The 26001-nt window shown below is 49.3% G+C and overlaps 6 protein-coding genes across 6 annotated transcripts; 3 read left to right on the top strand and 3 right to left on the bottom strand.

Annotated features, from left to right (window-relative positions):
- Positions 1-57: 57 nt before the first annotated feature.
- On the bottom strand, positions 58-1577 carry PENARI_c008G06113 (glycoside hydrolase family 1 protein; the record flags this gene model as incomplete). Its single annotated transcript, XM_022631475.1, has 2 exons — positions 58-191; positions 245-1577. The coding sequence occupies 2 exons, from the start codon at positions 1575-1577 to the stop codon at positions 58-60; spliced, it is 1467 nt and encodes a 488-aa protein (XP_022488517.1).
- A 283-nt stretch (positions 1578-1860) lies between these two features.
- On the bottom strand, positions 1861-4089 carry PENARI_c008G11196 (glycoside hydrolase family 95 protein; the record flags this gene model as incomplete). Its single annotated transcript, XM_022631654.1, has 1 exon — positions 1861-4089. The coding sequence occupies one exon, from the start codon at positions 4087-4089 to the stop codon at positions 1861-1863; it is 2229 nt and encodes a 742-aa protein (XP_022488672.1).
- A 771-nt stretch (positions 4090-4860) lies between these two features.
- PENARI_c008G03830 (putative MFS sugar transporter protein) lies at positions 4861-6533 on the top strand (the record flags this gene model as incomplete). The annotated part of the gene is made up of 2 exons (XM_022631399.1): positions 4861-5847; positions 5895-6533. The coding sequence occupies 2 exons, from the start codon at positions 4861-4863 to the stop codon at positions 6531-6533; spliced, it is 1626 nt and encodes a 541-aa protein (XP_022488706.1).
- A 2195-nt stretch (positions 6534-8728) lies between these two features.
- On the top strand, positions 8729-9052 carry PENARI_c008G11029 (uncharacterized protein; the record flags this gene model as incomplete). Its single annotated transcript, XM_022631646.1, has 1 exon — positions 8729-9052. One exon carries the CDS (start codon positions 8729-8731, stop codon positions 9050-9052), a length of 324 nt encoding a protein of 107 aa, XP_022488574.1.
- A 1633-nt stretch (positions 9053-10685) lies between these two features.
- Positions 10686-17767, bottom strand: PENARI_c008G04579 (putative sensor histidine kinase/response regulator; the record flags this gene model as incomplete). The annotated part of the gene is made up of 2 exons (XM_022631424.1): positions 10686-14748; positions 14802-17767. The coding sequence occupies 2 exons, from the start codon at positions 17765-17767 to the stop codon at positions 10686-10688; spliced, it is 7029 nt and encodes a 2342-aa protein (XP_022488800.1).
- A 1901-nt stretch (positions 17768-19668) lies between these two features.
- pkhB (putative sensor histidine kinase/response regulator) lies at positions 19669-25343 on the top strand (the record flags this gene model as incomplete). The annotated part of the gene is made up of 3 exons (XM_022631456.1): positions 19669-24822; positions 24879-24992; positions 25047-25343. 3 exons carry the CDS (start codon positions 19669-19671, stop codon positions 25341-25343), a joined length of 5565 nt encoding a protein of 1854 aa, XP_022488813.1.
- Positions 25344-26001: the final 658 nt, after the last annotated feature.

Below are 26001 nucleotides of genomic sequence, written 5' to 3'. Positions count from 1 at the left end.
GCGGAGCATATTATGTCTCCGTGATATTCCATCCAGGTGGCGTAATTGTTATTGCATCTATGCATCTTTGATCAAGTGCTTGAACAACTTATCTAAGTAATACGCAGACTGCTTCGGATACCGAGTCTTCTTTTCAGAATCGAAGTCAATCCATGTACAGCCAAAGCGATCCGCATATCCAGCGGCCCATTCTATACGAAGAATGTAAGTAAATCAGTCATCAAAGGAAGGCCGAGTAACTTACCCCAATTATCAGTGAAAGTCCAGGCAAAGTAAGACCGAATATCAACTCCATCCTCTTTCACAGCCCGCGCCAACGCATTACCAACATAACCCTCAAAGAACTTGATTCGGAACGTGTCTTCCAGAACCTCAGGCGTAGGCGCGACTTCGCCCTTGGCGGTCGTACCATTCTCAGTAACATAGATTGGCATCTGGTATCGCTTATAGATCCAGTTCAACAACTTCCTGAATCCCCAAGGCGAAGCACGCAGCCACTCAGTATCACTCTCCTCCCCACGAGGCACACCTTGCTTATTTTCATCATGAATCTCCACATTCCCTTTATGGTCATTAATATCAGGCGGCGTAGTCGTATGCTTCATGAAGAAAGTCGTATAGCTATTCATCCCATAAAATTCCGAGCTCCCAAGCACAAGTTTCGACTCTTCAGGCGTAAACCTAGGCAATCGATCACCCAGCTGCGCACGCATCGATGCGGGATAATCTCCAGTCTTATAAACCGGATCCGCAAACCAGGCAATCTCAAACTCGCGCGCTCGCTCCGCAGCCTCTTGATCGCGCGGGTCCTCTTCATCCCAAGCCTCGGACCAATTGCCATGCAATGTAATCCCAATAGTCCCCTTCTGCCGAGGCTGGAATTCTTCACGGTACAAGCGCGAGACATGGCCATGTGAAACTAACTCAGTATGTGCGACGATGAAAGGCTCAGTGGATGAATCGCCCTCGGCATTGCGCTCGCGGAAAGATGATCTACCCGGTGCGTGCACTCCCGCCGCATAGCCAGCAAGTGTATACACACCGGGCTCGTTATATGTAATCCAATGCTTGACGCGGTCGCCGAAGCGCTCAAAACAGACACGGGCATATCGGACAAAGTCCGGTGTATACGCCTCCTGGTTCAACATACCACCGTATCGATCCTCCAAAGCTTGAGGGATATCCCAGTGGAATAGGGTCAGGAAGGGTGTGATTCCATTGCGGAGGAGTTCATCAATCAGGTCAGAGTAGTACTTGATACCTTGCTCGTTGACTGGGTCATCTTTGCCGCCCAATGGGATGATACGTGACCAGGCTAGGGAGAAACGGTAGGCGTTCACGCCGTAGGATTTCATCAGGGCTACATCCTCGCGGTAGAAGTCGTAAGCACGCACAGCGTCGTCGGCGTTGCTTCCGTCGGCGACCTTGCCTGGCGTGTGGCCAAATTCATCCCAAATTGATATGCCTTTGCCGTCTTTGTTCCACGCGCCTTCTATTTGGGCTGCTGCTGTGGCGTAGCCGTGGAAGAAGTCAGGCCGGAGGACATCCTTGAGGTCTTGTACTGAATTTAGATCCATGTTGGGTTTTGTGGCTGGGATTGTGTCAACGGGTCGACAATTTATTCTGAGTTAGCTTGGGGAGCTTTGGTCAATAGAGAAGATCACCCCGCAGGAATATGCCCGGTTAAATTGCTTGGGCGATTTATCCTGGGACCGGAAAGGGGCTTTGTTCCGTGATGGTTTGGGTATAGTCTGAGAAGGATGGGGGGAAGTACAACTCATATTCAGAGGATCATGCCTTTTTTACATGCGACAAGTAAACACAATTAGCAGATATGAATATATTCTCTAAATTATCAATCTATGGAGCTTTGACTCTATGCTCCCCACGACCTGTAATCTCTACTGACCCATTCTCACCAAAATAGATGACCGTCTTCTCTCCACACTCGGACTTCACAGTAACAACACCAATAACACGCCCATTTTCCCAGCTAAACTGTAGTACAAACCCGCCCCGTGCCCGCACACCCCGAATGGATCCTGTCCAGCCCCTCGGACATGCAGGAAGAAGGCGAATTAGACCAGGTTGGGATTGGACCAGCATTTCAATAATGCCCGCCCCGCCCCCAAAATTACCATCGATCTGGAATGGAGGGTGGCTATCTAAGAGGTTGGGTAAAGTCGACCGAGCCAGAAGCAAGTCCAGATGCTTGCTACATTCCTCGGTTTCGAATAGGCGTGCATGCAAGTTGATCAACCAAGCACGACTCCAGCCAGTATGGCCACCGCCATGCTCTGCGCGTCGACGCAGTACTACTCCACATGCATCCGCAAGTTCGGGGGTTTGCGTTGGCGTGATGGCATTTCCGGGATGAAGTGCCCACAGATGTGAAGTGTGACGGTGTCCAGGCTCCACCTCGGCATAATCGCTGGCCCATTCTTGTAAATATCCTCCAGTAGAGATCTGCATTGGTGGGAGGCGTTTTCTGGCATTTTGTACCGCCAAAAGAAGAGTGTCCTCAACACTGAGTGTCTCTGTGCAGGACTCGAATGCGCTTAAAATAGCATCAATGATTTGAATATCGATTGTCGATCCCTCGCACAACACTCCCTTTCGTCCCTCGTGGTCGTAAAATGAATTCTCGGGCGAGACAGACGGGCTGGTGGTAAGGTACTCACCCTTGGAATCTTCGATCAAGAAGTCAAGGAGAAACTCGACGCAGCCACGCAAGACCGGATGCATGCGACGAAGGAAATCTTCATCGCGAGTAAACTGGTAATGCTCCCAGATGTGGTAACAAAGCCATGCACCACCCAGCGGCCAGATACTGGCCGGCATCCAGCGATCGACTGGCGCTGTATCGGCCCAGATATCAGTGTTTGAATGGGCTGCCCAGCCTCGACATCCATACATGATTCGAGCCGTGTCTTTCCCGAGTTCGGCCATGCGTTCCAGCAAGTCGAAGAGAGGCAGTTCACATTCTGAGAGATTGCACATGTTTGAAGACCAGTAGTTCATTTGGAGATTGATATTGATGGTAAACCTGGAGCCCCATGCTGGATGAAAAGAGGGATTCCAGATTCCTTGTAGATTTGCTGGTAATGGTTTGTATCCATTTCGACTGCTGGATATCAACAGGTAGCGGCTGTAGTTGTGATAGAGGGCGATGAGTCCTGGGTCTCGATATGATTGCAGACGTTGGTCGGTTGGGATTTCAGAAGAATCTGTATCAAGTCGTAGTTCCATTCTATTGTACAGTGATTGATAGTCTGCAATATGTCGGCTCACCAGATCAGCCGAAGAACAGTCCATGGCATCCTTGATATTCTGCTGGGTCTGCTGATCTACTTCTTTATGGCGAAACGTCGTTTGTGCCGCGATCAGGAGCAGGGTATCGCAGGAATTCACTATAAGATTGTTTCCGATCCTCGTTACTGTGCTCTCTTTGTCTTCGCAGCGAAGAGAAACTATACAACACACTCGGTTGCTGTCCTTGCCACCAGGTGTAACGTGCATAGTGATTGAGTCGCTGGTAGCACAGATATCGTCTAGCCATTCATTCGTTTCAAATTCCAAGTCGCTCATACGCGTCAATCGGATGACATACTCCGCCCTAGCTGATGAACGTACTCGAATCGCAAGCACATCATCGGGGAAACTAGCCAAGGTTTCTCTTTCATAGAAAGCACCCTGGTATTCATATCTGACATGCGAGATGGCGTTTTCTAAATCCAGTGACCGACGATAATTTGTAACCTGCTCAAAGTCGTGACCAAAGTCCAAGAAAATATTTCCGAGCGGTTCGTAGTTTCGCTGGCTGATCGGGTTGGCAAAGAATGCCAGCTTGGCTATCTTTTCGGCCTCGGCATGATTTCCCGCGCGAATAGCCTCTCTCAGACGTGGGAGATACTCCAACGCATCAAGCGGGTTACGATCTTGAGGGCCTCCGTACCATACCGAATCTTCGTTGAGTTGCAACATTTCGGTGTCGGTCCGTCCATACACCATGGCGCCTAAGCGCCCATTTCCGACTGGTAGCGCGGAGTTCCAATCGCTTGCAGGCTGTTGGTACCATAATTCGGACATATTGGGATAAGGTTGGAAGAATCCGATCTTCAAGACTGTATTTGTGGTTTGGGGTCTGAGGCACGGCACGTCGGTCCGTCAGCCGGGAATGTTGGGTTCTCAGTTGTTGACAGCTGGATATATCGAGGGATAGTGCATTGGAAGTTTATTCAACAGATGATCGATCTCATTTGGGATGGAAAACACACATGCTAAATGCAGCTTTAAGTTCCAGCCCTAATCGCTTCCCCGGATTCCGGTTAAATGCCCCAAGACATTCCATTCCATACGCACTTTGACCCGGACATCAAGACTAGCGTTGGCGACTGAGTTAGTTTGCCATCTTATCCCAGTCAACTCGAGGCTGCTTGCCCCGCACTTGCAATCTAGTGGTGGGAAATCTCGTCGGATGCAGATGGCATCCAATAAAAAAGCAAATCTGCAAGGATGATCGTTCGATTGTACAACGTGACTGACGCCAAATCTGCCTCTTTACCCCTTTTGACCAATAGTCGCCAGACCTAGTGGTTATACCACGCCCCTCCAGATGAATTTGGTGGCTAATTTGTCGTCTTGACTCCTGGTCCATTACAATGCTCCGTGGCGGAATAGGCCACTGGGCAACAATCTAGATGCCGGTAGTACATCTTGTCTCCTAGCTCGCTAAGACCGCCAAAGCTGAAATACCCCGGCATAGCCCTCTTGGCTTGACTGCATCGCGGATCCTCGATCCATATATTGGGCCTTCCTACATACGCAGCTTGTTTCCTCTTTGATACCTCCGCCGAAACGATGGTCAAATCGGAGGCTGCAGTTGCCATAGAGGCAGAGTTTAGCAAAGGAGACACCCAGGAGCATGTTGAGGAGGTAGCACTGGCACGCGTGACAGAGGAGGACCTGTGGAAATTGTCCCAGGAGTCGTTGAACGTATGGTCATGGACCGGATTCCGTCTGGGTCTCATCATGTTCATCCACGGCTGCAACCAAGCTGGCTTTGGAATTGACTGGGGGGTTATCGGCGGTATCAATTCCTTGGATCCGTGGCATGAATATTTCGGCTTTGGTACCGCGGGTGGCACGTATGGCCTAGTCAATGCCCTGATGCAGATTGGCACTGTCTGCGGTGCACCATTCATGGCTTTGGCCGATGTAATCGGCCGTCGTGGGATCAACTTTGCCGGCAATGCTATTGTGATTTTTGCGGCTTTGCTGCAGGGCTTGGCCATTAATCTGCCAATGTTTATGGCTGGACGATTCTTCATGGGTTTCGGAACAGCGCTCATGTCGAGCTCGCAATACATTGGTGAAATATCGCCTGTTCACCTGCGTGGTCGCATGGTCGGCTTCTTCGGGGCATGTTTCCAAGTCGGTAGTTTGACCATGCTCGGTGCCATGATTGGACTTTCTACTCTGCCGGGCAATCTTTGCTGGCGCATCCCTCTCATCCTCGAGGCTCTCTTCCCGGCCATTGTCTGCCTGGGCATTTACCTCATCACCCCCGAGTCGCCTCGTTACTATGTCATGAGGGGCAATCGACAAAAGGCCAAGGAGATTATAGCCAAATACCACACCACCAGCACGGATGTCAATGAGCCGATTGTCGATATTGTTGTTAGACAGATTGAGGAGTCCCTGGAGAGCGATCGCGATCGGTCGGGCACCAGGGCCTTCTGGGACTATCGGGTCTTCTTCACCAAGACCGCGCGATACCGTCTCCTGGTTCTGGTCTTGTATTCAATCTTCCAGCAATGGAACGGAGGCAGTATTATCACATACTATGTAAGTAATCTGGCCTGCAGGCTGAATCATTTGCTAACATTAGGTAGATGACCCCTTCGTTGCAGCAGCTTGGCATCGATGGCACAAAGCAGCAACTCGGCATTACCATTGGAACTACAGCAGTTTACTTTGTCTTTACGGCCGTCGGATCGTTCCTCGTTGACAAGTTCCGCAGGCGAACCCTGATATTTGTTGGTCTGATCAGTATGATTGTCTTCCAGACGGCCACCACGATCACATCGTGGCAGTATAGTCTCAACGCCAACACCGCTGTTGCGGCACTCACTCTTCTCTGGATCTTCCTTTACCAGACTTTCTCTGCGACGTTTGTTGCGACCATGCACAACCTGTACCCAATTGAAATTCTCTCTCTGCCACTTCGTGCAAAAGGAATGGGTCTATACAGTCTGATACAAGGCGGTGCTGGAGCCGCGCAGACGTACGGAATCGGAGTCGGCATCGCAAAAGTAGGATACAAGATTTGGGTGGTGTATATCGTTTACAACACCATTCAACTTGTTTTGTCGTATTTCATCTTCCCAGAAACTGCCGGTCTGTCTCTGGAGGAGATTGATACGGTATTTGAAACCCCTGGTGTTGCGCCAGTCAAGATGTCGTTGGACATCCAACAGGCCAAGAAGGAGAGAAGCGCCGCGGGACGGGACGAGGAGACCAGGTTTGGATAATGAGTTTCTGTAGCGAGAAACAATTAGTCAATATCCAACAAAGTGCAATCAAACCATTTGATGTATCTTTCCTGTCTCTGTTTCAGTCAAGCTCTCAGTATTTCCAGGTCATATTGGGGCTAGTCTGTCAGCTTCATGTCTACTCATTAAATGGCCCCGTAAATGTAGACTCTAGCTTCAAGCTGATTCAAAAATACACACAGATCTGACAACACAATTACACAAATAAAACCGATGAAACGCGTCGGACCCGACATCACCCTGTGCCTACCCATCGGAGGGGTGCTTGTTCTGTTACACAGTATCCGTCTTCTGTCTTCTCAAACGTACATGAGACAACAAGAATACGAGATTCCGCAAGTCTATCCCATTGAAGTCACAGAAGGGAACGTGGTAGGGGTGAAATCGTATATGGAAAGCCTCAATGGCAGGCATCAGATGATCTCACGAGCCCTAAATATCCGGACCCATCTTGGTTGGACCCATTTCACTTCCCGACAACTCTGTCTGATGGAACTCTTTTTTCTCCGAGAATCATTGCCACCAGTCCAGAATCCAATCATATCTTAAAGTTCCCCTACATCTTGGCCTGTAGCGTTGCACAAACAAATCAGGTGCTGAGTTAGACCTTTGAACTCCGGTCCCGAAGCTCTTTTTAGCTTTTCGTTTCCAGCAACGTACTATCCTGGGATTATTTCAGACCCCAGTATTTTATCATGTGCTTTGGCCAGAAGAATAAATCGGTCAAGGGGCTTCTCGCGTGTAGCTTCACAGACTGTGTGGTGTGGTGCTCTGCAGCCCTAATATGGCCATCCTTGAAAACATTGGCTGGTGACGCAGCCAGAAGAAGTAATCAAAAAGAGAGGCTAAATAAAATGATTCACTGATACAATCTAGCTGGCGTGTCTTTTTCAGGTACTGAAGACCTGTGCACGTATGTCTCTACTTAGGCAAACTCGTCTAATGAGTTACGGTCTGGCCCAGACGCAGCATGAATGTATATGACGTTGGGATTGCGAACAGATCAGTGGTCCAGTGCTTCAACGGGGGTGTGTAATCATTGTGTGCAAGTGTCAGAGCTTCAAAGTGAAGGACAATGGCACACATCAAGATCTTTGCAGGAACATGGAGAATAAACAGCGAGTAAGGTGGAAATGACGGACTGGCTACATCAACTCTATTTTCGTGTAACGCGGTTGCTTGCCTACGTACGTATGTCTAATCAACAAGACCTCGTGGCAAGACTGAAGAGGGCAATGAAAGAGGGCCAGCATCAATAAACTTCCGATTAGTGCTGCGTCCCAGAGATATCCATTTTGCTGCCGAACAGATCTAATTCAACTTGTTTGTAGCTATCTCAAGCACCATCTGTGCTCCACTGCATATCATGGCTTTCCGGTACAGACCCTGATACACAGACATGTATGAACCGCCATACGGGCCGAGACGGGACTGCTGCACCTCTCGGTCGATGCTTCGCCTTTCCAGCGAAACTCCTTCCGTCATGCACGCCCGGTTGCGTGGTCTGGCGATTAGAAGGTTGGTGTCACCATGAACTTTCCAATGAGGACACTAGGTGAGCTGGCAATCATATCGATTGGCTCGGTGGCTTCCATCACGAGACAAAAGGCAGTGTTTCCAGGAGGCAAACGGGCCATCACCGCTCAACACGGCATGTACAGGGTCCTTCTCGAGTACGGCTCTCAGAGGCACAAATGAGGAAATTTTGGGGGAGCTGTTGGGTTTGTTGAAATTCTTCTTAATGTATGAATGTGCATGTGTCTTTCAATCTCCTTCTATTTCTGGGTTGGCTTGACGGTGGCTATGCCCCGTCTGCAGCTTTGAGGTGAGTGTGATACCGGGATGTCTGGTATTGGAATATTGGAGGGGCGATGTTTCCTTCGAGGGATAATGACGGTGAATATGACCTTGGGTATAATTGACAGTTCCTCGCTCTTGTTTTCTGTCCTCATAGCCCTGTCAGTCTTTAATCTGCTCTTGGCTTCATTTTTTCATTCCTATGTTTGCATGAGGAAGGATATTACTGATCCACCTGCTTTACCATTGCCGGTCGGATATACAGGCTTCATTTCTTGAAAATAATACTACGTTATCTACCGTCGTTGCTTTTCACAACACACTCCACTGCTATACCGACTCTAGCACATTCCTTTCAAACCGTGTTTGCCTCCAAAATGCCCCCGAAATGCGCACAAGACAACATGGTGCCCGAGGCTCAAGGACTGAAATACAGCAAATTCGAGATGGCGCTTTTCTTGACACAACTGGCATGGCGATCCACGTATGACGAGCGCATGGCCTCGCAGGACTCAAACCTGACCTCGGTCACCGAAGCCCAAGGCCAAATTCTCAAGCGATGGAAAGCTTTGATGGACAGCGAAAAAGAACTGGCTGGCAAAGAGGAGAACTTCTCTCCTAGTGTCAAGAGAGAAATGGCGGTTTATGAGTGGAGATACAAAAGGCTGGAGGCCACAATGGATGCACCTCAGAAAGGGTGATGCAAAAGTGGTTTTTCTCTCTTTACTTCTACTTTTGTTTACTGTCGATCTGAGCGACATGAAATGGAGGCATTGCTGGCGTTGGTTTAGACTTTGCAGTGTATTTTGGACTGCTTTGGCAAATATTATGTCCTTTTGACTTTCCGTTTAGCATTTTGTGCATTTTTAAACCTTCAGTAGCAGAACTTTTTCTTTCTGGGGGTAAAATTACTTGCTCGGTCTCGATCCAAAATATCCAAGTCAATGTCACACGGCCGGTCGATATTGCAAGAGTAATGAAAGTCGCACCTCGTGTGTACTCGGATGAGGCAATTGGAGTATTCCAGCGCAAGATGGTAAGAGCAACGGACGAGCTCAGGAGTGGCATCATTTGTATAACGCTGTGGCATGTCGGGTCAAACTGTGAAACGTGCTGATCAATTCAAGACCAATTGAAAGCTGTGCTCGACCCTCGGATTCCGATGAGCTCCGGGGTTTCATGCAGGTTGGGTCAGAGTTTGACTGGGGCCCTTTAAAAACTCCTTTTAATTCCTCGTGTAGTGGAATTTCCCGTATGGTTCAATAAGATGCTGCCATTCGAAGAATGGCTGGAGACCTCGCATGTAATTTGCATGGGTCAATGGACCAATGCTGCAATCAACGCTCATATGCTTTGTCCTGTTGAAGCGGGATTTCAAAACTATGGCCAACCATTCGAGGGAAAGGGATACGGTTAGCAACGCGTCTGGGGAGAAGAGCGTTTCTCAACCCGTGAGTCTTCTCTCTCATATAACAGCTGAATTTGTCCGTTTTGAAAATGTAGCGGGTCCCCACCATCGATATTGACCAAGTGTTCGCGCGCACTGCCAAGCTAACCTCGCTCAACAGCAAGGTCCTAGCCTGCTTAAATGACTACTTCAGTTCAGCTAATAAGTTTCTAACCCCAACTCCGCTATCTCGCGCCAGCATATGGTCATTGACGCCCATGCTTAGTACAATAGCTCGGAGACACGCCGCCATAAACCGGAGCCACATGACTGGACTGCGATCAAGTCAGGCCAAGCCGCCAGATCCAAATCACGGCGTGGGAGTTAATATCGCAAAGTTCAGGTGCAGGTATGCCGACAAGGGAGAAAATAGGCGGCTGCTGATCACGTCAACAGCGCTAGCTGATTTGACATGTAAGGGTAGAAAGTGATGTAGACACCAAGCACGTCTTAGAACCTGATAGAAGAACCATGTTCATAGCTCATGATGAGAATGCAAATAATGTATTACCAAGTCATTCTGGTTAGATCATAGCTTAAGTCTAGCATTTGTCCGTGATTAATGGTCAAGAACCCATGTCATTCATTGACTGACCTTTCAACATAGTTTCGCATATATCAACAAAGAAGTCGCAGCTGGAAGATTGGATCAAAAAGCCCTATAGACAACTGAATCCAAGAAAAGATACACACTCCAATCATGACTATCAACGGAAGAGAAGAATGTAATAAAAAAACGATAAAGCAGATTCATGATTCTAATGACAAAAGTCCAAAAGCACAAAACCAAATGGGAATGACAATCACAAGAATGAACAAAATGATCGACCTCAATGACGCCTGATTTCTATCTCTCCAACTCGGGGTATAAATAATAATGCGTAGACTCATTTCCTTGGCAGCGACTTCATCGGGAAAGATCTCGGCTCGTCAGATGCAGAAGAGGAGTAGCTGGTAGGGGTGCTAGCACCAGCATCCATGCTGGCTCGAGATCGCTTTTCTCGAATGGCGAGGCGGGATTTGGGGTAAGATGGCACGGGGGCGAGGTATCTGTCCAGGAGTTCACTCAAGATGGGCGAGCGCACTGGTTTCGGAAGGTAGTTGTTCATGCCAGCCTCGAGACACTTCTCGCGATCGCCTTCGATGGCACTCGCGGTCATGGCGATGACTAGTACCTCGTTCACGTTTGGATCGGGATCACGGCGCAACTCGCGGGTGGCGTTGTACCCGTCAAGAGTGGGCATCATCACATCCATCAAGACTACGTGGAATGGATTGCCTTCTTTGGATTTCGCGCGTAAAGCGTCGACGGCTTGTTTGCCGTCGCTGTATGCCTCGCACTGGAGGCCAAGACTGGTGACGAATTTGACGGCGATCTTTTGGTTGATCGGGTTGTCTTCGGCGATGCACACACGAATCTGGTCACGGGGGATTTGGGTAAGGTCGCGGGCTGATGACTTGGGTGATACCTTGCTTTCTGTTTGACTTAGATCCTGGGACCATGCGGTCTTGACAGCTGTTTTCTTGGGTGCTTTGTTGAAGACCAGGTGGAAGGTCACTGTAGTTCCCACGCCGGAAGTGGATTCAAGCCAGATAGCTCCACCGAGAACGTCTTCGATGATGGCCTTGCAAATAGACAATCCCAATCCACTGCCACCATACGATCTCTCCGTGGACGCATCAGCCTGCGAGAATGGTCGGAAAAGCCGCACCTTTTGTTCATCTGGAATACCAATACCGGTATCGGCGACTGAGCATTCAAGACGAACACGACCTTTGCCCTCACGGGCAACCCTCGCTTTGACAGTAACCGACCCATTGGGGGTGAATTTGTAACTGTTGCTAAGGAGATTCATGAAAATCTGATGCAAGCGAACAGGGTCGCCTAGAACCACAAGGTCTGGCGGAACTTTGTCGAGATTTTCGATTGTTTCTAGGCCACGGTCACGATGTGTGTATCGCAGAGCCCGAATGACCTCTGAGATGGTTTCCTTCAAATTGAGCGGGACGGTAGAGATCTTCATCTTTCCAGCTTCCAGCTTGGAGAAGTCTAGGATGTCGTTGATGAGAGTGAGCAAAGTATCAGCGCACACGCGAATCGATTCGACGTATTCGTCTTGCTCTTTGTCCAAATAGGTACCCTTCAGAAGTTCCGATAGACCAATCACACCGTTCATGGGCGTGCGCAGATCATGTGAGATATTGGCGAGGAAGATTGATTTGGCTCTGGCAGCGTCTTCCTTGAGTTTGACGTTGTGCTTGGCTTCAGCCTCGGCAATCTTCGCTTTTTGCTCTGCCTCGCGTGCGAGTGCGAGTGCACGCTTTTGGGACTCAATCATGGAAGCATTCTTGGCACTGACCTTGCGAATCTCACGGAAGAGCAACGCGTTCGACAAGGAAATACCCATTTGATTGCAAAGCAAGTGCAAGACGACGACGTTCCGCTGAGTAAACCAGTTTGGTTTTCCCTCCAAGTGAATGACACCGAGTAGATGGTCTCCCTGAACAACTGGTAATGCAATGACGGAGCGACCCGCGGGGAAATTTGCCAAGTAAGAGTCGCTCACATTGGAAAACCGCTCGTCTTCGAGCACGTTATGAACAAGGACTTCTTCCTTTGTACGCATGACATACTGTGAGATCTGCAAAGCCATTCTATCATCCATTTCCGGGAAAGGAAGACCCTCTGGGTATGACTTTTGACCTTTTTCAGCGTCACCGGCAGCAGCAATGGCGAAACCGTGCTCATCGAATTCGGTGGCAATGATTGCGAAATCAGAGCCGTTGCATGATTCGAGAATAATCTCAAGCATTTTCGTAAAGAGCTTGTCGATTTGAAGTTCAGACGACATGACTTGGCTGGACTCGAGAATGCTGGACAGATCAATGATATCCAGTCCGACGCTTGATATATCGAGGGATTGATTTTCGGCGCTACTTTGTTCAATCCAGTGCTGTCTCCTCTCTTCCTCTTCCATCTGCTGGGGGAGAAGTATCTCTTCATGTACAACTTCACGGCTGATCTCAAGGAGCGAGTCGACAGTCTGACAGCCAACATCGACGGTCTTTGCTGACGTAGCTGTCTTGAGCAACCATTCGTGCTTTTCGGCGAGTTGCGTTGCCTTGCCACCAGCGCTGATAGAACTCCACGCAGCGATGGCTTCTTGGATTACAGCGCGAGCAGCCCGCTTTGCGCCACGCCTAACCAAGAATTCACCCTGTAACTCGAGTGCCAAGGCTTCTTCAAAGGGCCACCCATGGATTTGGCAGTGGTCAATCGCAGCCTCGTAGTTCTGGATGGTAGCACTGTGATCATTGCGAACCTCAGAAAGTAAGGCCTCTAGGATCATGGACCACATGCCATAATTTGCTTCTGAGGCGCTTCGGGCAAAGTCAATCTCGGCTTTGTATTCCAGAAGTGTATCCATTTTTCCATCGAGATATCCCTGGGCGGGATAGTCATTGTGAAGCGTGAGAAGTGACGCGGCTAGATAGAAATTGATCACGTAGGCTACACGAGTAGACCAGAGCCTGTGTCTTGTTATCAATAATTGCGTGCCCACTTCAACTGCTCTGGTATGATGGCCAAAGATGAACAATGGGATCATGGCAAGGCCCCAGTATATGTCACGAGGTCTGTCGGCGTTGCTCGAGCTAACATCCAAATGGGTCATATATTCATTTGTACTGTGGTTGGCATCGGACATGATGCCTTCGGCAAACCGGAACTCGGTCTTGCCTTGAAGGGCGCGTGCAACTTGTTGGACTGCAAGAAGACTAGCTCCGCCACGCGTGTCTTGCTGCCACATGGGAATTTCCTCCGGAGTCTCCGTGCAGAAGGCTTCCAGCTGAGCCATGTCTTGGCCCAGGTATAGACGAGCCATAGCCATTGATGAAATGCTGATTAATGTCAGGTAAGGGTCGCCCATTGTGAATGAGGCTTCGAGTGATGCTTCGAGGGCTGGTAGAGTCGATGCCATGGGAACACGCAGATGACTGACGTAGAGATTATGAACTATCGAGCCTCGACTTTGGGTCCACAATTCAGGGCAGCGCTCAAGGAGTTCTAGAGACCAGTCGCTCAGCTTTTTGCCAAATTCAAGATCCTTGAAGCGACTCATGGAGATCATCGCAAGGTGGGAACATCCGATTGCGATTTGGGTGAAACCACCCTTGAACATGTGAATATTCATCACTTCAAGTGCCATGCGATAGAAGGTCAACGCATCATCCCAGTAAGTGACAGTCATCGCCTCAGCCATGACTGCCCCGATGGTTTGGACGGTAGGATCTTTGCTCAGCGGTTGTTGAACAATGCGACCCAGATCGGCAGTGTCAAGATGCGACTTAAGTTTGAGATAGGCCGCATCGCACTCCGCAAAGGTCGAAGGTTGGCGAAGATGAACCCCAAGTTCATCAAGACAGGTGAGAAGGGATTCCATGGAGCGGTGGTGATCGCCTAACTGCGCAAAGATCTTGGCTTGGATGATCCAGGCTCTCGACTTGCTTACAGCATCCTTGCCATGAGTGAAAACCTCCTGTATCAACTGGAGCGCCTCATCATTCTGGCCTTGAGACCACGACATTTCGGCAGTCGCAATGAAGAGCCGCAAAGTTTCGTCGTAATAAACGTCATGTTTGCGATCATTCCACAAGTCATCCTGAAGTAGAGCGATGCAATGACGGAAGTACCAAAGTGCAGAATGCCGTGCGCCAGATTGAGCAGCAATTTGGCCAGCATCCCAGAGGATCTGTCGATATTCAAGTCGTCTGGAAACGCGGGACTTGATAGTACGCGACGCCAGCGCCACATGATGAGCCATAGAGTAACGGCTGCGGTGGTCATGGTAATACTTCATCAATGCTTGAGAGACAATAAAGTGCATCTTTTCTATATTGCGGCTCTCGTTTAAAGAGAGGGCAGCTTGCACAAGCCGTTCGTTGCCAAACCTGGGAAGTTATTGTTAGGTCCTGTGTGAGTTCAACACAAGCAAGAGACTTACTTGAATTCATCATCGGTCTTTCCTGCATTCAACAAATTTGACTGTACCAAGAACTGCAATCCAACAACTATGTCACCTCGTGATTGCCTGATGAGTGTGACATTTTGCGGTGATGTGAGATCCACGTCTTCATCACCCTCTGTTGAAAACAGGAATTCACTTGTCAAAAGTTTTTGCACCAAGGAAAATGAAAATGGGCTACCAAGAAGGGCTCCCCAGACCATGATGGAGCGAGAAGCGAGAGGGATTTCCTCGAGACGCTTGGTAAGGAACCCAAGCCCGAGCCCTTCTCCATACACAGGGGCCACAAACTCAGTAAAGATTCGATCCAGGTCAAACAGCCATTTTGAGTCCTTCCAGGAATACCAAATGCAGTTTTTGCTGTAACAGGTTTCAAGCATGACACGGACGTAGAAGGGATTTCCTCGGCTTTTCTCCTGAATAACAGCGCAAAGAGGTGTCAACGTCGGATTAGGCTGCTGGTGCATTGTTGCAGCAACAATTTCCATGACATGATGCTCTGCAAGAGGCTCAAGAGCAATGCGTGTGATAGTCGGCATATCTGTCTCGAATAGAGCCCGGACTTCGTCAGAGGCAATCTCATCTTTCCGACTGGAAAGTATGAGCACACAAGGTAACTTTGCTTTGATGATCTTCAATACCAAGTCCAAAGTTTCGTCGTCCGCGTGCTCGAGATCATCTAGACATACAGTGATCAGCTTGAACTGACACAGCGTCCTAAGAATTTCGAGGAAAGTGTCCATGAGTCTCATGTTCTTGGAAGCAGCGTTAGCCAAGAAGAAATCGAGAGAAGTCTGGCCTTGATCCAGACCCGGAATGTTGACGCGCTTCGATGGCTCGCCTCTTGGTATATTGAAGGTGGGCTTGGCATCGGTCGGTCTGTACTTCGCACCCGGGGACATGAGCTGTTCGGGGAGATCCAAGACCCGATGGAGAGTTGGCCACATCGGTCGCAAAGCCATCCGAACACTATTATGATAGTTCGTTGTAACATCTCGTTCAGAGAATGTTTGCCGTAGCAAACTTGCTAGAAGCTTTGCAAAGGGTTCGAATGGAACCCGTTTCGCTCGGTCCAGGCGTGTGATAGCTATGCAGCCAAGTTTTCGAACTGCGGGTTGTATCCGATTCAGAAGATCTGTTTTCCCGATACCAGCAGCTCCGCTGATCGTGATCACTTCACATCGCCCGCTGCGGCGGCTATACCCACCGGACCTTTTGGACAGAGAATTGTACGAGTCCGTTTGGCTAATAGCATGCTGACTTGGAGGTGGTTGACTGCTGTGGCCGGTGGAAAGGTCTGTATTGTAAGAAGATCGAGAATGTGAGGGGCTTTTCATCCGACTCGAATCAGATTTCGGAATCTTTTGTGTATCGTCGGTTTGGCTCGCGCCATTCCCAAACGTTGGTGTTCGAGATGACGTGTCGCTGGTTGCTGCTGCATCTTGGGGGTTAACAGGTGAAAGTTGAAAGCTGGTGGCATTAGAAGCCGATCTTGGAGGCAGATGAAAGGAGCCAGAATCACTGGAGACAGAAGCTAGCTCAAAGCTTTCGACGCGACTATCAGAAAGCGATGACGACGAATTGAGGGTATGCATTGTACTGGGGCTCCGGGCACCAGCTCTAGCTAAGGCCACTTCCTGACGCTTGTGAACTTTTTCGATGACGCCAATGATCCGGTCGTATTCTTCGTTCCGTCCAAACATTTGAGATGGAAGAGTGAAAAAGGAAGAGACATCTCCTTGTGCAACTTGAAACTTGGCCAAAGCCTCGCTGTCTCCATCACCAAGCAGTTTCATGATATGTGTCAGGTCTCTCTTCACCGATGAAATCGTGTTGTAACGGTCATGGACTACTTTCTGTGTCATTTTTTGGACCACGGCAGAGAGAGCATCTGGGATATCCATTCGTTTCCCAGAAACTGGCATTAATCTCTTGCCTAGGACGTTTTGCACAACCTCAACGGGGTCGGTTCCATCGAAAGGCAGTTTCCCAACCAGCATCGACCAAAAGAAAAGGCCCAGTGCATAGATATCAGTGCGGCTATCTGGTTCTGTGGGCATTCTTCCGGTCTGCTCTGGGGCAATAAATTGCAGCTTGTATTTGGCTCCAAGCTCGCGCGATACCGAAGACCATCCCTCGCTGAGAACATTATCAAATGCCCTTGCACCGTTGCCTGTATTTGCAAGCTTGACTGCTCCGGTGTCGGCACAGAAGTGGAACGCATCTCCACGAATTTCACCGTGAACTGTCTTCAAGCCATAATGCAAGACTTCCAAGCAATCGCAAGCGCCGATTGCGAAATCGAAGAATGCTTGCAAAGAAATTTGCTCATTGGGGGTGGCATTGTTACCCTCACCTCTGGACCCGGCCACAAAGGAGGCAGGGCCAAAAGTGACTAGGTCCCGCAGCCTGTCATGACCTGGCGACTCAAATATCGCAACAAGGAGAGTCTTTGAATCACCAGAGTCTGCCTGCAGTCTGATCAAGTCGATCGGTCTTATTGTGTGGTTGCAATCCGGATCAGACGATTGCACAATCGACCTGAGCATGTGAAATTCGCGTTCAAGTCGGATGATGTTGGTAGAAATTCGTGCGAAAACGGGGATCCATATTTGTTCGTGTTCACCCCGGGAGAGTGAAATGTCACTGCTCGTTTCGCTAGCGCTTGGTCTCCGCAACGCTCGAGCAGAAGGCCGGGTTTCTGTGCGAGGGGAGAAACGCGTGAAGCTCGACGGTCCGGAGGAGGCAGGCCCCGAGGAGTTGGCTATAGGGGTCGAAAGGTCGGATTCTAGGGTATGGCGAAATCCTGAAATATGCCAGTGGTTGTACGTTGAGTGAAAGGGCTCAGTCGCCTGGTCCCAGGTATAGCCAGGCAACTGACCTAACCGTTCAAACAGCCGGGCCGGTGGAAGTGGCAGGTCTTCGCCGAAAAGAGTATCATCCATTTTTCAGTCTTTGTTGGGGTTGGCCCGGCGTATGGCCATGGGCCTGTCTCTGACAGGAGTATCGTGGGTCAAGGTCAAATTCAGTGGGGGCGCGGCGGAGGATGGGATTACAGATGATCGGACATAGGGATGCAAGCGGCACCACAAGAAAACGGACTTGCAAGCTCGGTCGCGGTACCGACTAATGATAAGTTGCGTCGCCTTCAGGCGTAGAAGGTCGTGACATTGAAGGTACAATAAGATCTATGCTGAAACAATCTAGGGAATCGCGGACGTCGGAAATAAAGGTTTTTTGCTGCCTGAGGTTTGAAATTAGTCATCCATCACAAGAACCCCCAGATAGGTGGGCGGTATAGACACCGGATGGGGGCGACTGATCTTTATGGGCTAAAATATGACTTACATGCGTGACCAATACGGCATTTGGGCGTACCCCCTACGTCATTGAGAAACGGGCTGCTTCTGTCTAAATATAACTTTTTCCGGACACACTACGGGACACATCCGCAACTTTAGCGAGCCAAGTCTCATCTCATCGGTTCGTATGAAAAGACAAGTTCTCATGTAGGTACCACTCTAGAGTACCGTGGATCCCCTTAGGCTCTTCACGTGCATGTAGATGGTCGATAAATGTAGTCAATTTAGTGGGGAAGGGGTAGGCTTTGATATATAGCTAACTGGCATTGCCGAGAGACAAATAAAAGGAACTGAAGATTTATGGTTATTGTCACCAAGGTTAACTTTAAAAGTGGTGGGTTCATAAAAAGCAGGCGGCTCAATATATATAAACCGGAAGAAGAAATGAATTTATACATCAAATAAGGATAGCTAGTCGGCATTATAGGAATGTTTATTTATACCGGCTGACGACAGGGGGTTCTCAGCTGATGTAGATCGGATGACCGTCGGCGCTGACATGGTAAATTATAATCCAATGCCATGCCATGTCATGTCCAAACTGTGTATGTAGTGGGTTTCTTGCGTAAAAAGGGGCGTCGAGAGCCCATGCACCAATCATTCCCAGATCGAGCCAACTTAGCGCCACAAGAGCCCCATTGACGTCGACTGGTCGATCTCCTCGTTCCCAGGGGGTTTGGCCTCTGCACAGCGTCACAATGCATTTTGGGCTTTCTAGAATCTCCATTCCGAGTGAGTTAAGAGGCTGATCAAGGGGGTCAAGGGCCTTTTTTCCCCCCTGGTCTAGACCGCAGAGAAGGCCTCCTCGTTGCGCTCTGGCATATCTATACCGATATGTTACCACAATACCAGTGGTAACAGATCATGTGCCCCATGAGGATCATTTAACCAACCAGATCGCAAGATCCGAATCCTCACTCAAAGTACAGGTAAGAACAATCACCGGAGTACGGAGTAAAGATGGAGAGAAGTATATGAGTATGAGGGTGATCGTGGTACCGGTACCGGGTTTCGAGTATCCAAGGAAAGAATCCAGGTACTGGCAAGATGAAGGGGCAGGGGATTCTACACATCTATGTTCAAACATAGATCATAGAAATTAGGAAACTGAGAAATTAAACAAATAACTCAGATCACATAGTTTAACAGAATAAGAAAGAACCGTTCGTAACTTGAGACAAAGTTTTTATTTCGCAGGGAGGATATACGTCATAACCCCCCCCAGAGCCAGTGCATCACTGCTAGTCCACTTTTCCTTTCCTTCATCCACTCCTAAATTGATCCAAGCAATGGGGCCTCTTTCTAACAGTCCTCCCCGAACACGTTTCCTCACCTGATACCCTTGCTTATCTTCTTCAGGATTCTAAATCCATCCGACTCTCACCTTCTTCTTTGGCGCTTTCACCTTTCCCTCGATGGTCATGACATGACCGCCTCACCCTCCTGTGCCCCAGCCTTCCCACAAGTTTTTCCTGCCGGAGAGAATGGGGGACGTCCATAGTAGGAGGAGTCCTCCATTCCCTTCGCCTACCGAGACCCTGTCGTCCACCGTGTCTCAACCTCATATGCAGCCTCTCCGATCGCCCGGCTACCGACCCTCCCATGGTCACCAGTCCCAAAAGTTGGCCGATGAACTTGCGGATAGGGTGGATGCTCTGGAGAAGGCATCGGTCCAAGTACCTCGTCTCTCTCGTGGGGACTCCACGGAGCATAGTCTTGGTCTGACGCCGATCACCGAAGACCCGCGATCGGAACGTGAGCGACAAGAAGAGCAAGGACGGAGCTCACACACCCTAAAGGAGTTGCGAAGGCAGATGGAAGAGCTGCTCGTATATCAGCAAATGCAGCAAACCCTGCCTCCAGTTTCGCAGACCCAACCCGTGTCTGCCCTCTCGAACGATACCCCAAGAAAGAGAAGATTGTCCAACACTTCCGTGGAGGTTCCAGTTACCATCGTGCGCCCATCTACAAGCTCAACGGACTCAGCCGGAACAATCAAAGGCGTCGACACTGAAATGCCATCTCCCGATCACCCACAACCGACACCATCATACCCCTTTCCACGAATGCAGCACCGAGCTGCCAAGATGGGGCTTGAGCCGGCAGGGCGCGTGGGACAATTTAAATTGAAACTTCCGTCTGAGAAGTCTCCTCCCACGGCGGAATCTCAGGCTACGAATAACCCTCCAACAAAAGAAGCAGACACCGCGCCCGTTTTTCTACCCGATCAACATAAAAGTGTCATGGAAGATCCCAATTATGCCAGCCCCAATCTGTATGATCTGACACTACAACTGAATGCTCAGTCAGGACTCGAATCATGGTGGTCTAACCTGATCGACATTCTGCAAACTCATTACGGCGCCGATCGTGCATCACTTGCTGTTCCGGGAGATGTCACTGATCTAGAGAACGTACCCTGGGGCCAAAAAGCAGTCTTCAACGGCAGCATCGATACGTCGTTGGATGACCTTCAATCACGTAACCTCGAAAAGCCACTGTGCCCTGAAACTGCAGAAACAACTGCCACACCACGTAAGAAACAAACAACTGCCACGAGGAAGCCCGAGGATGGATTGCAGAGCAAAGCCTCGACTACACGGCCGTCTCTAGCATCGCGTCATTCTTTCGCAGGTTTCGACAAGAACAAGGAGAAAGTCCCCCACCTGGATCAACACCAACTTCCCAAAACAAACACCAAGTCTGCGAAAAAGCACGTACAAATTGCTGGCCAACAAGAAGAGCTTGCAGACGATACCATCAACGCCCTCCTCGGTGGTTTGCGACAGGCTGTGTTCCCGATAGCCCGAGCATTGGAAGTGGAACCAGATCCTCTCATTAAGCGCACAGGCGTGCCCAGACTGTTTGGACGGACCCGTCCTGCAGTTTTGACCCGCCAATATTCAGAAGTTTCCACGGATTTCGCGCATCCTTGGAACGAGATGGTCCAAGTCACTCCCACTGTCGATAGCCCCGAATCCAGCTCGAATCAAGGCACAAACCCGGCCCCATTGGCTTCGAGCCTAGGTCCCCTTAGGCTGAGAAATTACGACGAATACGAGCAAATCCCACAATCTCCGTGGTCCCAGTCTCCTGCTCCCTCGCCTGCACCTCGTACGCATGCGGACCAAAACCCATTCTTTACAAATCACTCGGTTGATGAAGGGGCTTTCTCCAAAAACCCTCCTTCGCATGATTATTCCAACAACCTCCCCTTGGAAGCTATTGGAGTTGATCAATCCAAGACCGTCATTCACATTCCTCTTCTACACGGCGGTCATTTTAACCAGAACTCTTCGTCGACGTTAAGATTCCCTGTTGCCATTGTATCAATGCTGTCTACAATTGTGCCCTACCCGCCCAATCTTAGGCAATCACTCGCGTTTTTGATGCCTCATTTAACAAATTCTTTCTGTCTGGCTCAACGAGTTAGCCAGCTTGAAAAGCAGTTAGTATCAAAAGTGGAGACTCCCCGCTACGGCAACCTACTAGGTCTCGGGGGAACATTCTCAGATGCAAGCAGTGAGCTAGAACTTGTTGCGGGGCTAAGTGGTCATGTCAATTACTCCGTCGGTGATAATCACCCAATGTCTGCGCATAACAGCATCACCAGCCCCAGCGACCGTTCATCTGCGAAATTCAGTCCCGCTGTATCTGGATTTGGGACACCCGGGTTTGATTTAGGATATGGATTTGGATCCACGAATCATTCTCCAAGATTGACATCACGTTCTGGCGGAGAAAGTGCTGATGGGTACTTCAATGTTCCACCGCAGAAAAGCACTCGAGAAAATATTTCTCAAACCAGACCTCGGCTCTCTAAGTCAAAAACCAACATTGAATCTTCGACACCGGCTTCCCCCGGGAAATCGGTTGGCAAAGCGACCACTTGCGAGGACACCAATCCACTAGACCCGACTGTGATAGTCGGATCTCCATTACAGGAGATCAGACCCCACCTTCCTACCCTTTCTCCAACTCAGCAGTCATCACGTCAAGCATCTACAAACTCCTTGTATGCTCAGTTACAGCGAGAGATCTCACGCCCGGTTCCTGACACAATAGCCCATTTAATGCTGAACTCAATTCCTTTGCATCTGTTCCTGGCCAAGCCCCAGAGCGGCGAGGTGATATGGACCAACAGCAAGTTCGATGCATACAGAAGAAGCCAGCCACAGGAACACACATTGCGTGACCCGTGGCAAAATATACACAGCAGCGAACGCGAGCATGTGGATAGCGAATGGGCAAATGCCTTACGGACAGGCGCGCAGTTCACTGAAAGGGTCCGGGTCAGAAGATACAATGATGAATCAGCATACCGTTGGTTCATTTTTCGGGCAAACCCGCTGATCTCATCGGCAACAGGAGAATTGCTATATTGGATCGGCTCTTTCCTGGACATCCATGAGCAACACATTGCTGAACTTGAAGCGACACAAGAAAGAGAGAAGTTTGCTATCGACGCAAAGTACCGGGCATTTTCCAATTCGATCCCACAAGTCGTTTTCGAGGCAACAGAAAACCGTGGGTTGATCTTTGTGAACGAGCAGTGGAATTTGTACACTGGTCAAACCCTCGAGGAAGCACACGACCTTGGATTCACCAAACATGTCCATCCCGCTGATCTTGAAAAGTGTGGAGGATTGTCTCTCAACAAAGCAGCCCGTCATGCAGACTCGGACGACATTGCACCGTCATCATCCATCGTCGGTGTCGGATCAGCTCTGGATGAGCTGGTGAGACGCGGAGTTGCTTCTTTACAGAAAGACGAGAATGGTCGAGTGTTCTATTCTACTGAGATTCGTCTTAGTTCCCGAGGTGGTGATTTCAGGTGGCATTTGGTTCGCCTAGTACGTGTCAAGACAAGCAGTTTTGGAAGCGAGGAAGCCTCTTGGTACGGAACATGTACCGATATCAACGACCGCAAGAATCTTGAAAGAGAACTCAACAAGGCCATGCAACAGCTGAACAACCAAATGGAGTCCAAGACAAAGTTCTTCAGCAACATGTCCCATGAAATTCGAACACCGCTCAATGGAATTCTGGGCACCATTCCGTTCATTCTTGATACACAACTTGACAGTGACCAGAGGCGAATGCTTGACACCATCCAAAACAGCTCAACCAATCTTCGCGAGTTGGTCGATAATATTCTCGACGTTTCGCGTGTTGAAGCTGGAAAAATGTCGATGGTCAAATCTTGGTTCCACGTCAGGTCCATGATAGAGGATGTGATTGACACCATCGCCTCCCGAGCGATTGATAAGGGCCTCGAGATCAACTATCTCATGAGCGCAGACGTACCATCCATGGTGATCGGAGATCGATTCCGAATTCGCCAAATCCTCATCAACCTTCTCGGAAACGCGGTCAAGTTCACCGCGCAAGGTGAAATCCATATCTCCTGTAGCATGCATCGCAATGCAATTACAGATGACAAGGACACCCAAGCATTTTTGGGTTTCGAGGTCGTAGATACCGGGAAAGGCTTCAGCCCACAGGATGCGGAACGACTGATGCAGCGGTTCAGTCAACTTGGAGAAAATGGCTCTCAGCAACATGCAGGCAGTGGCCTTGGACTATTCCTGTCAAAGCAGCTTGTTGAAATGCATGGCGGCAAGCTTACGCCTAGCAGCAAAGAGGGCCAGGGCGCAAAGTTCTCTTTCAATGTGGAGGTTGATGCTCCTCCGCCACCGTCGCCCTCTGAACAACCTAAACTGCTTCGCCATGGTTCAAGCGGCTCCAGAAGACCACCAAATTCCAGAACGACCTCTTATCAACAAGCGCCACCTTTACATTCTCATGACTCTGACTCGCCTTCTGGACTCGGCTCAAAGAATCTCTACCCACCTTCGATCGGATCTTCCGCTTTGCCCACCCCAGATATTGGCTCTGATCCTTTACCGCCTCCTTTGGATCAGACGAAGGCCTTGTCAGGCATACCGGATACTGTTTCAAGCCGAGAAATTGAACCTGCCGTCACGAAACCTGGTGCAAGCTCATCGAATTCGCCAGCCCATTTAACATCGCCTTTGTCTCAAACATCTGCGTCTCCAAATCAAGCAGAGGGCCCTGTCGCCGTTCCGTCTAACGGTCCATTTTCTATCGTGATCTTATGTTCGCTTGAAAATTCTCGAAAAGCCACAAAGCAGCACATCGAGCAAGTTGTACCTCGCGAGATTCCTTTCAACATTAAAGCATTGCCTGATGTTGATGAGTGGAAAGACATGCTACATCATACTTCTGATACGCAGCCTTGCACGCATTTGGTCTTGAATCTTCCCACCGATGACATCCTCGAGGTCATTCACCTTGTTTCTGATTCACAGATGGACCCCGCACCGGTTGTGGTAATCATATCAGATCTATACCAGAAACGCCAAATCAGCACGCGAGTCAAAGAGCTGGCGGCAACAGGGAAGCAGGTCTTCATTGTGCCAAAGCCCGTCAAGCCCTCTGCATTCTCCACCATTTTCGATCCCGACAGCAAGCGTGAACTAAGCAAAGATCGGAACCAAGACATGGCACGCGAAATCAATAACAACTTCAAGACCGTATCCAAGATGGTCAAAGAGGTTTTGGGTAACAAAGGTTATCGAGTCTTGCTTGTGGAAGACGACGAAACCAACCGCGATGTAAGTTCCTGCGGAAATTAACGGGCCTGTGGAAACCAATACTGACGCATACTCAGGTCATGTTGAAATACTTGGATAAGATCAAACTCATGTCAGAAACGGCATCCAATGGAGAGGAGTGTACCAACATGGTGCTCTCCAAAGAACCAGGATACTATTCTCTCATTATTGTAAGTGTTCACCCGCTGGTTGCCTCTTACCCCACACAACTAACATGACTGCAGTGTGATATCCAAATGCCCATCAAGAACGGTTACGAGACCTGTAAAGATATCCGTGACTGGGAACAAAAGAACCATTATCCGCAGATTCCAATCATGGCCCTTTCGGCCAACGCAATGACAGATCAAATCGAAGACGCTGCCCGTGCAGGATTCAATGACTATGTCACTAAGCCGATCAAACACAACGAATTGGGCAAGATGATGATGGGACTTCTCGAACCCGGTCGACCCCTCATGCTTTTACGGGACCGCCTTGGCCCAGAGCATCAGAAAGCCGCCGCTGCTGCTCGCCGTTAACCCCACCTCATCGGATGACCTTACCAGCTCTCCTGGTTATCTGCGTCTTCAACTCTCGTGCTGCTCACCTCGCATATTTCGTTGTATTATTCTTGTCTTTTTAGCCTTCTTGTTCTCCGCCGGTTCTTTCATTTTGCTTTCTTACGATGGACCATGGAGCGACTTTTTTGGGATCTTCGGAATCAATGACTTGTACAGAGACGCCATTGAAATCTTACTAGACACGCCCAGAGTGTGTATATCGATGTTGTCGCACTGGTTCTTGCTGTATCGGTTTGGATTGTTTTTTTTTTTCTTTTTGGACGTTGCATGCGACATACGGATCTGCATTTACTGTTGGGCCTCGGACACTATTCCCCAGCATTTTCACAGGGTCGGAGGGCATTTGTCTATATTTCAACTTTTTCGGACTCCTCATTTAGGTTGTGGTCTTCCTCTGTTTCCCTTCCGGTCCTGTGCATCATGGCGTCAGTTGTTTTTCGAGAACAAACAGAAGCAGAATTGTTCTTTTCATTGCGCTTTCTTCTGTGTCTTTCCCCTTCTCTTGTGATACCAGACTATGAGCGCACGAGATCTATATAATTTCTGGATCTGTATTTGTTAATAATTCAACTCTTTTTCATATCTATTTCCATCTCTTCTATCTATCTGCTTGGTG

This window comes from Penicillium arizonense (assembly GCF_001773325.1).
Source record: "Penicillium arizonense strain CBS 141311 chromosome Unknown PENARI_contig008, whole genome shotgun sequence".
NCBI classification, from domain to species: domain Eukaryota; kingdom Fungi; phylum Ascomycota; class Eurotiomycetes; order Eurotiales; family Aspergillaceae; genus Penicillium; species Penicillium arizonense.
The sequence above is the reverse complement of the archived record's forward strand: the minus strand, read 5'-3'. Positions and strand labels throughout refer to the sequence as shown.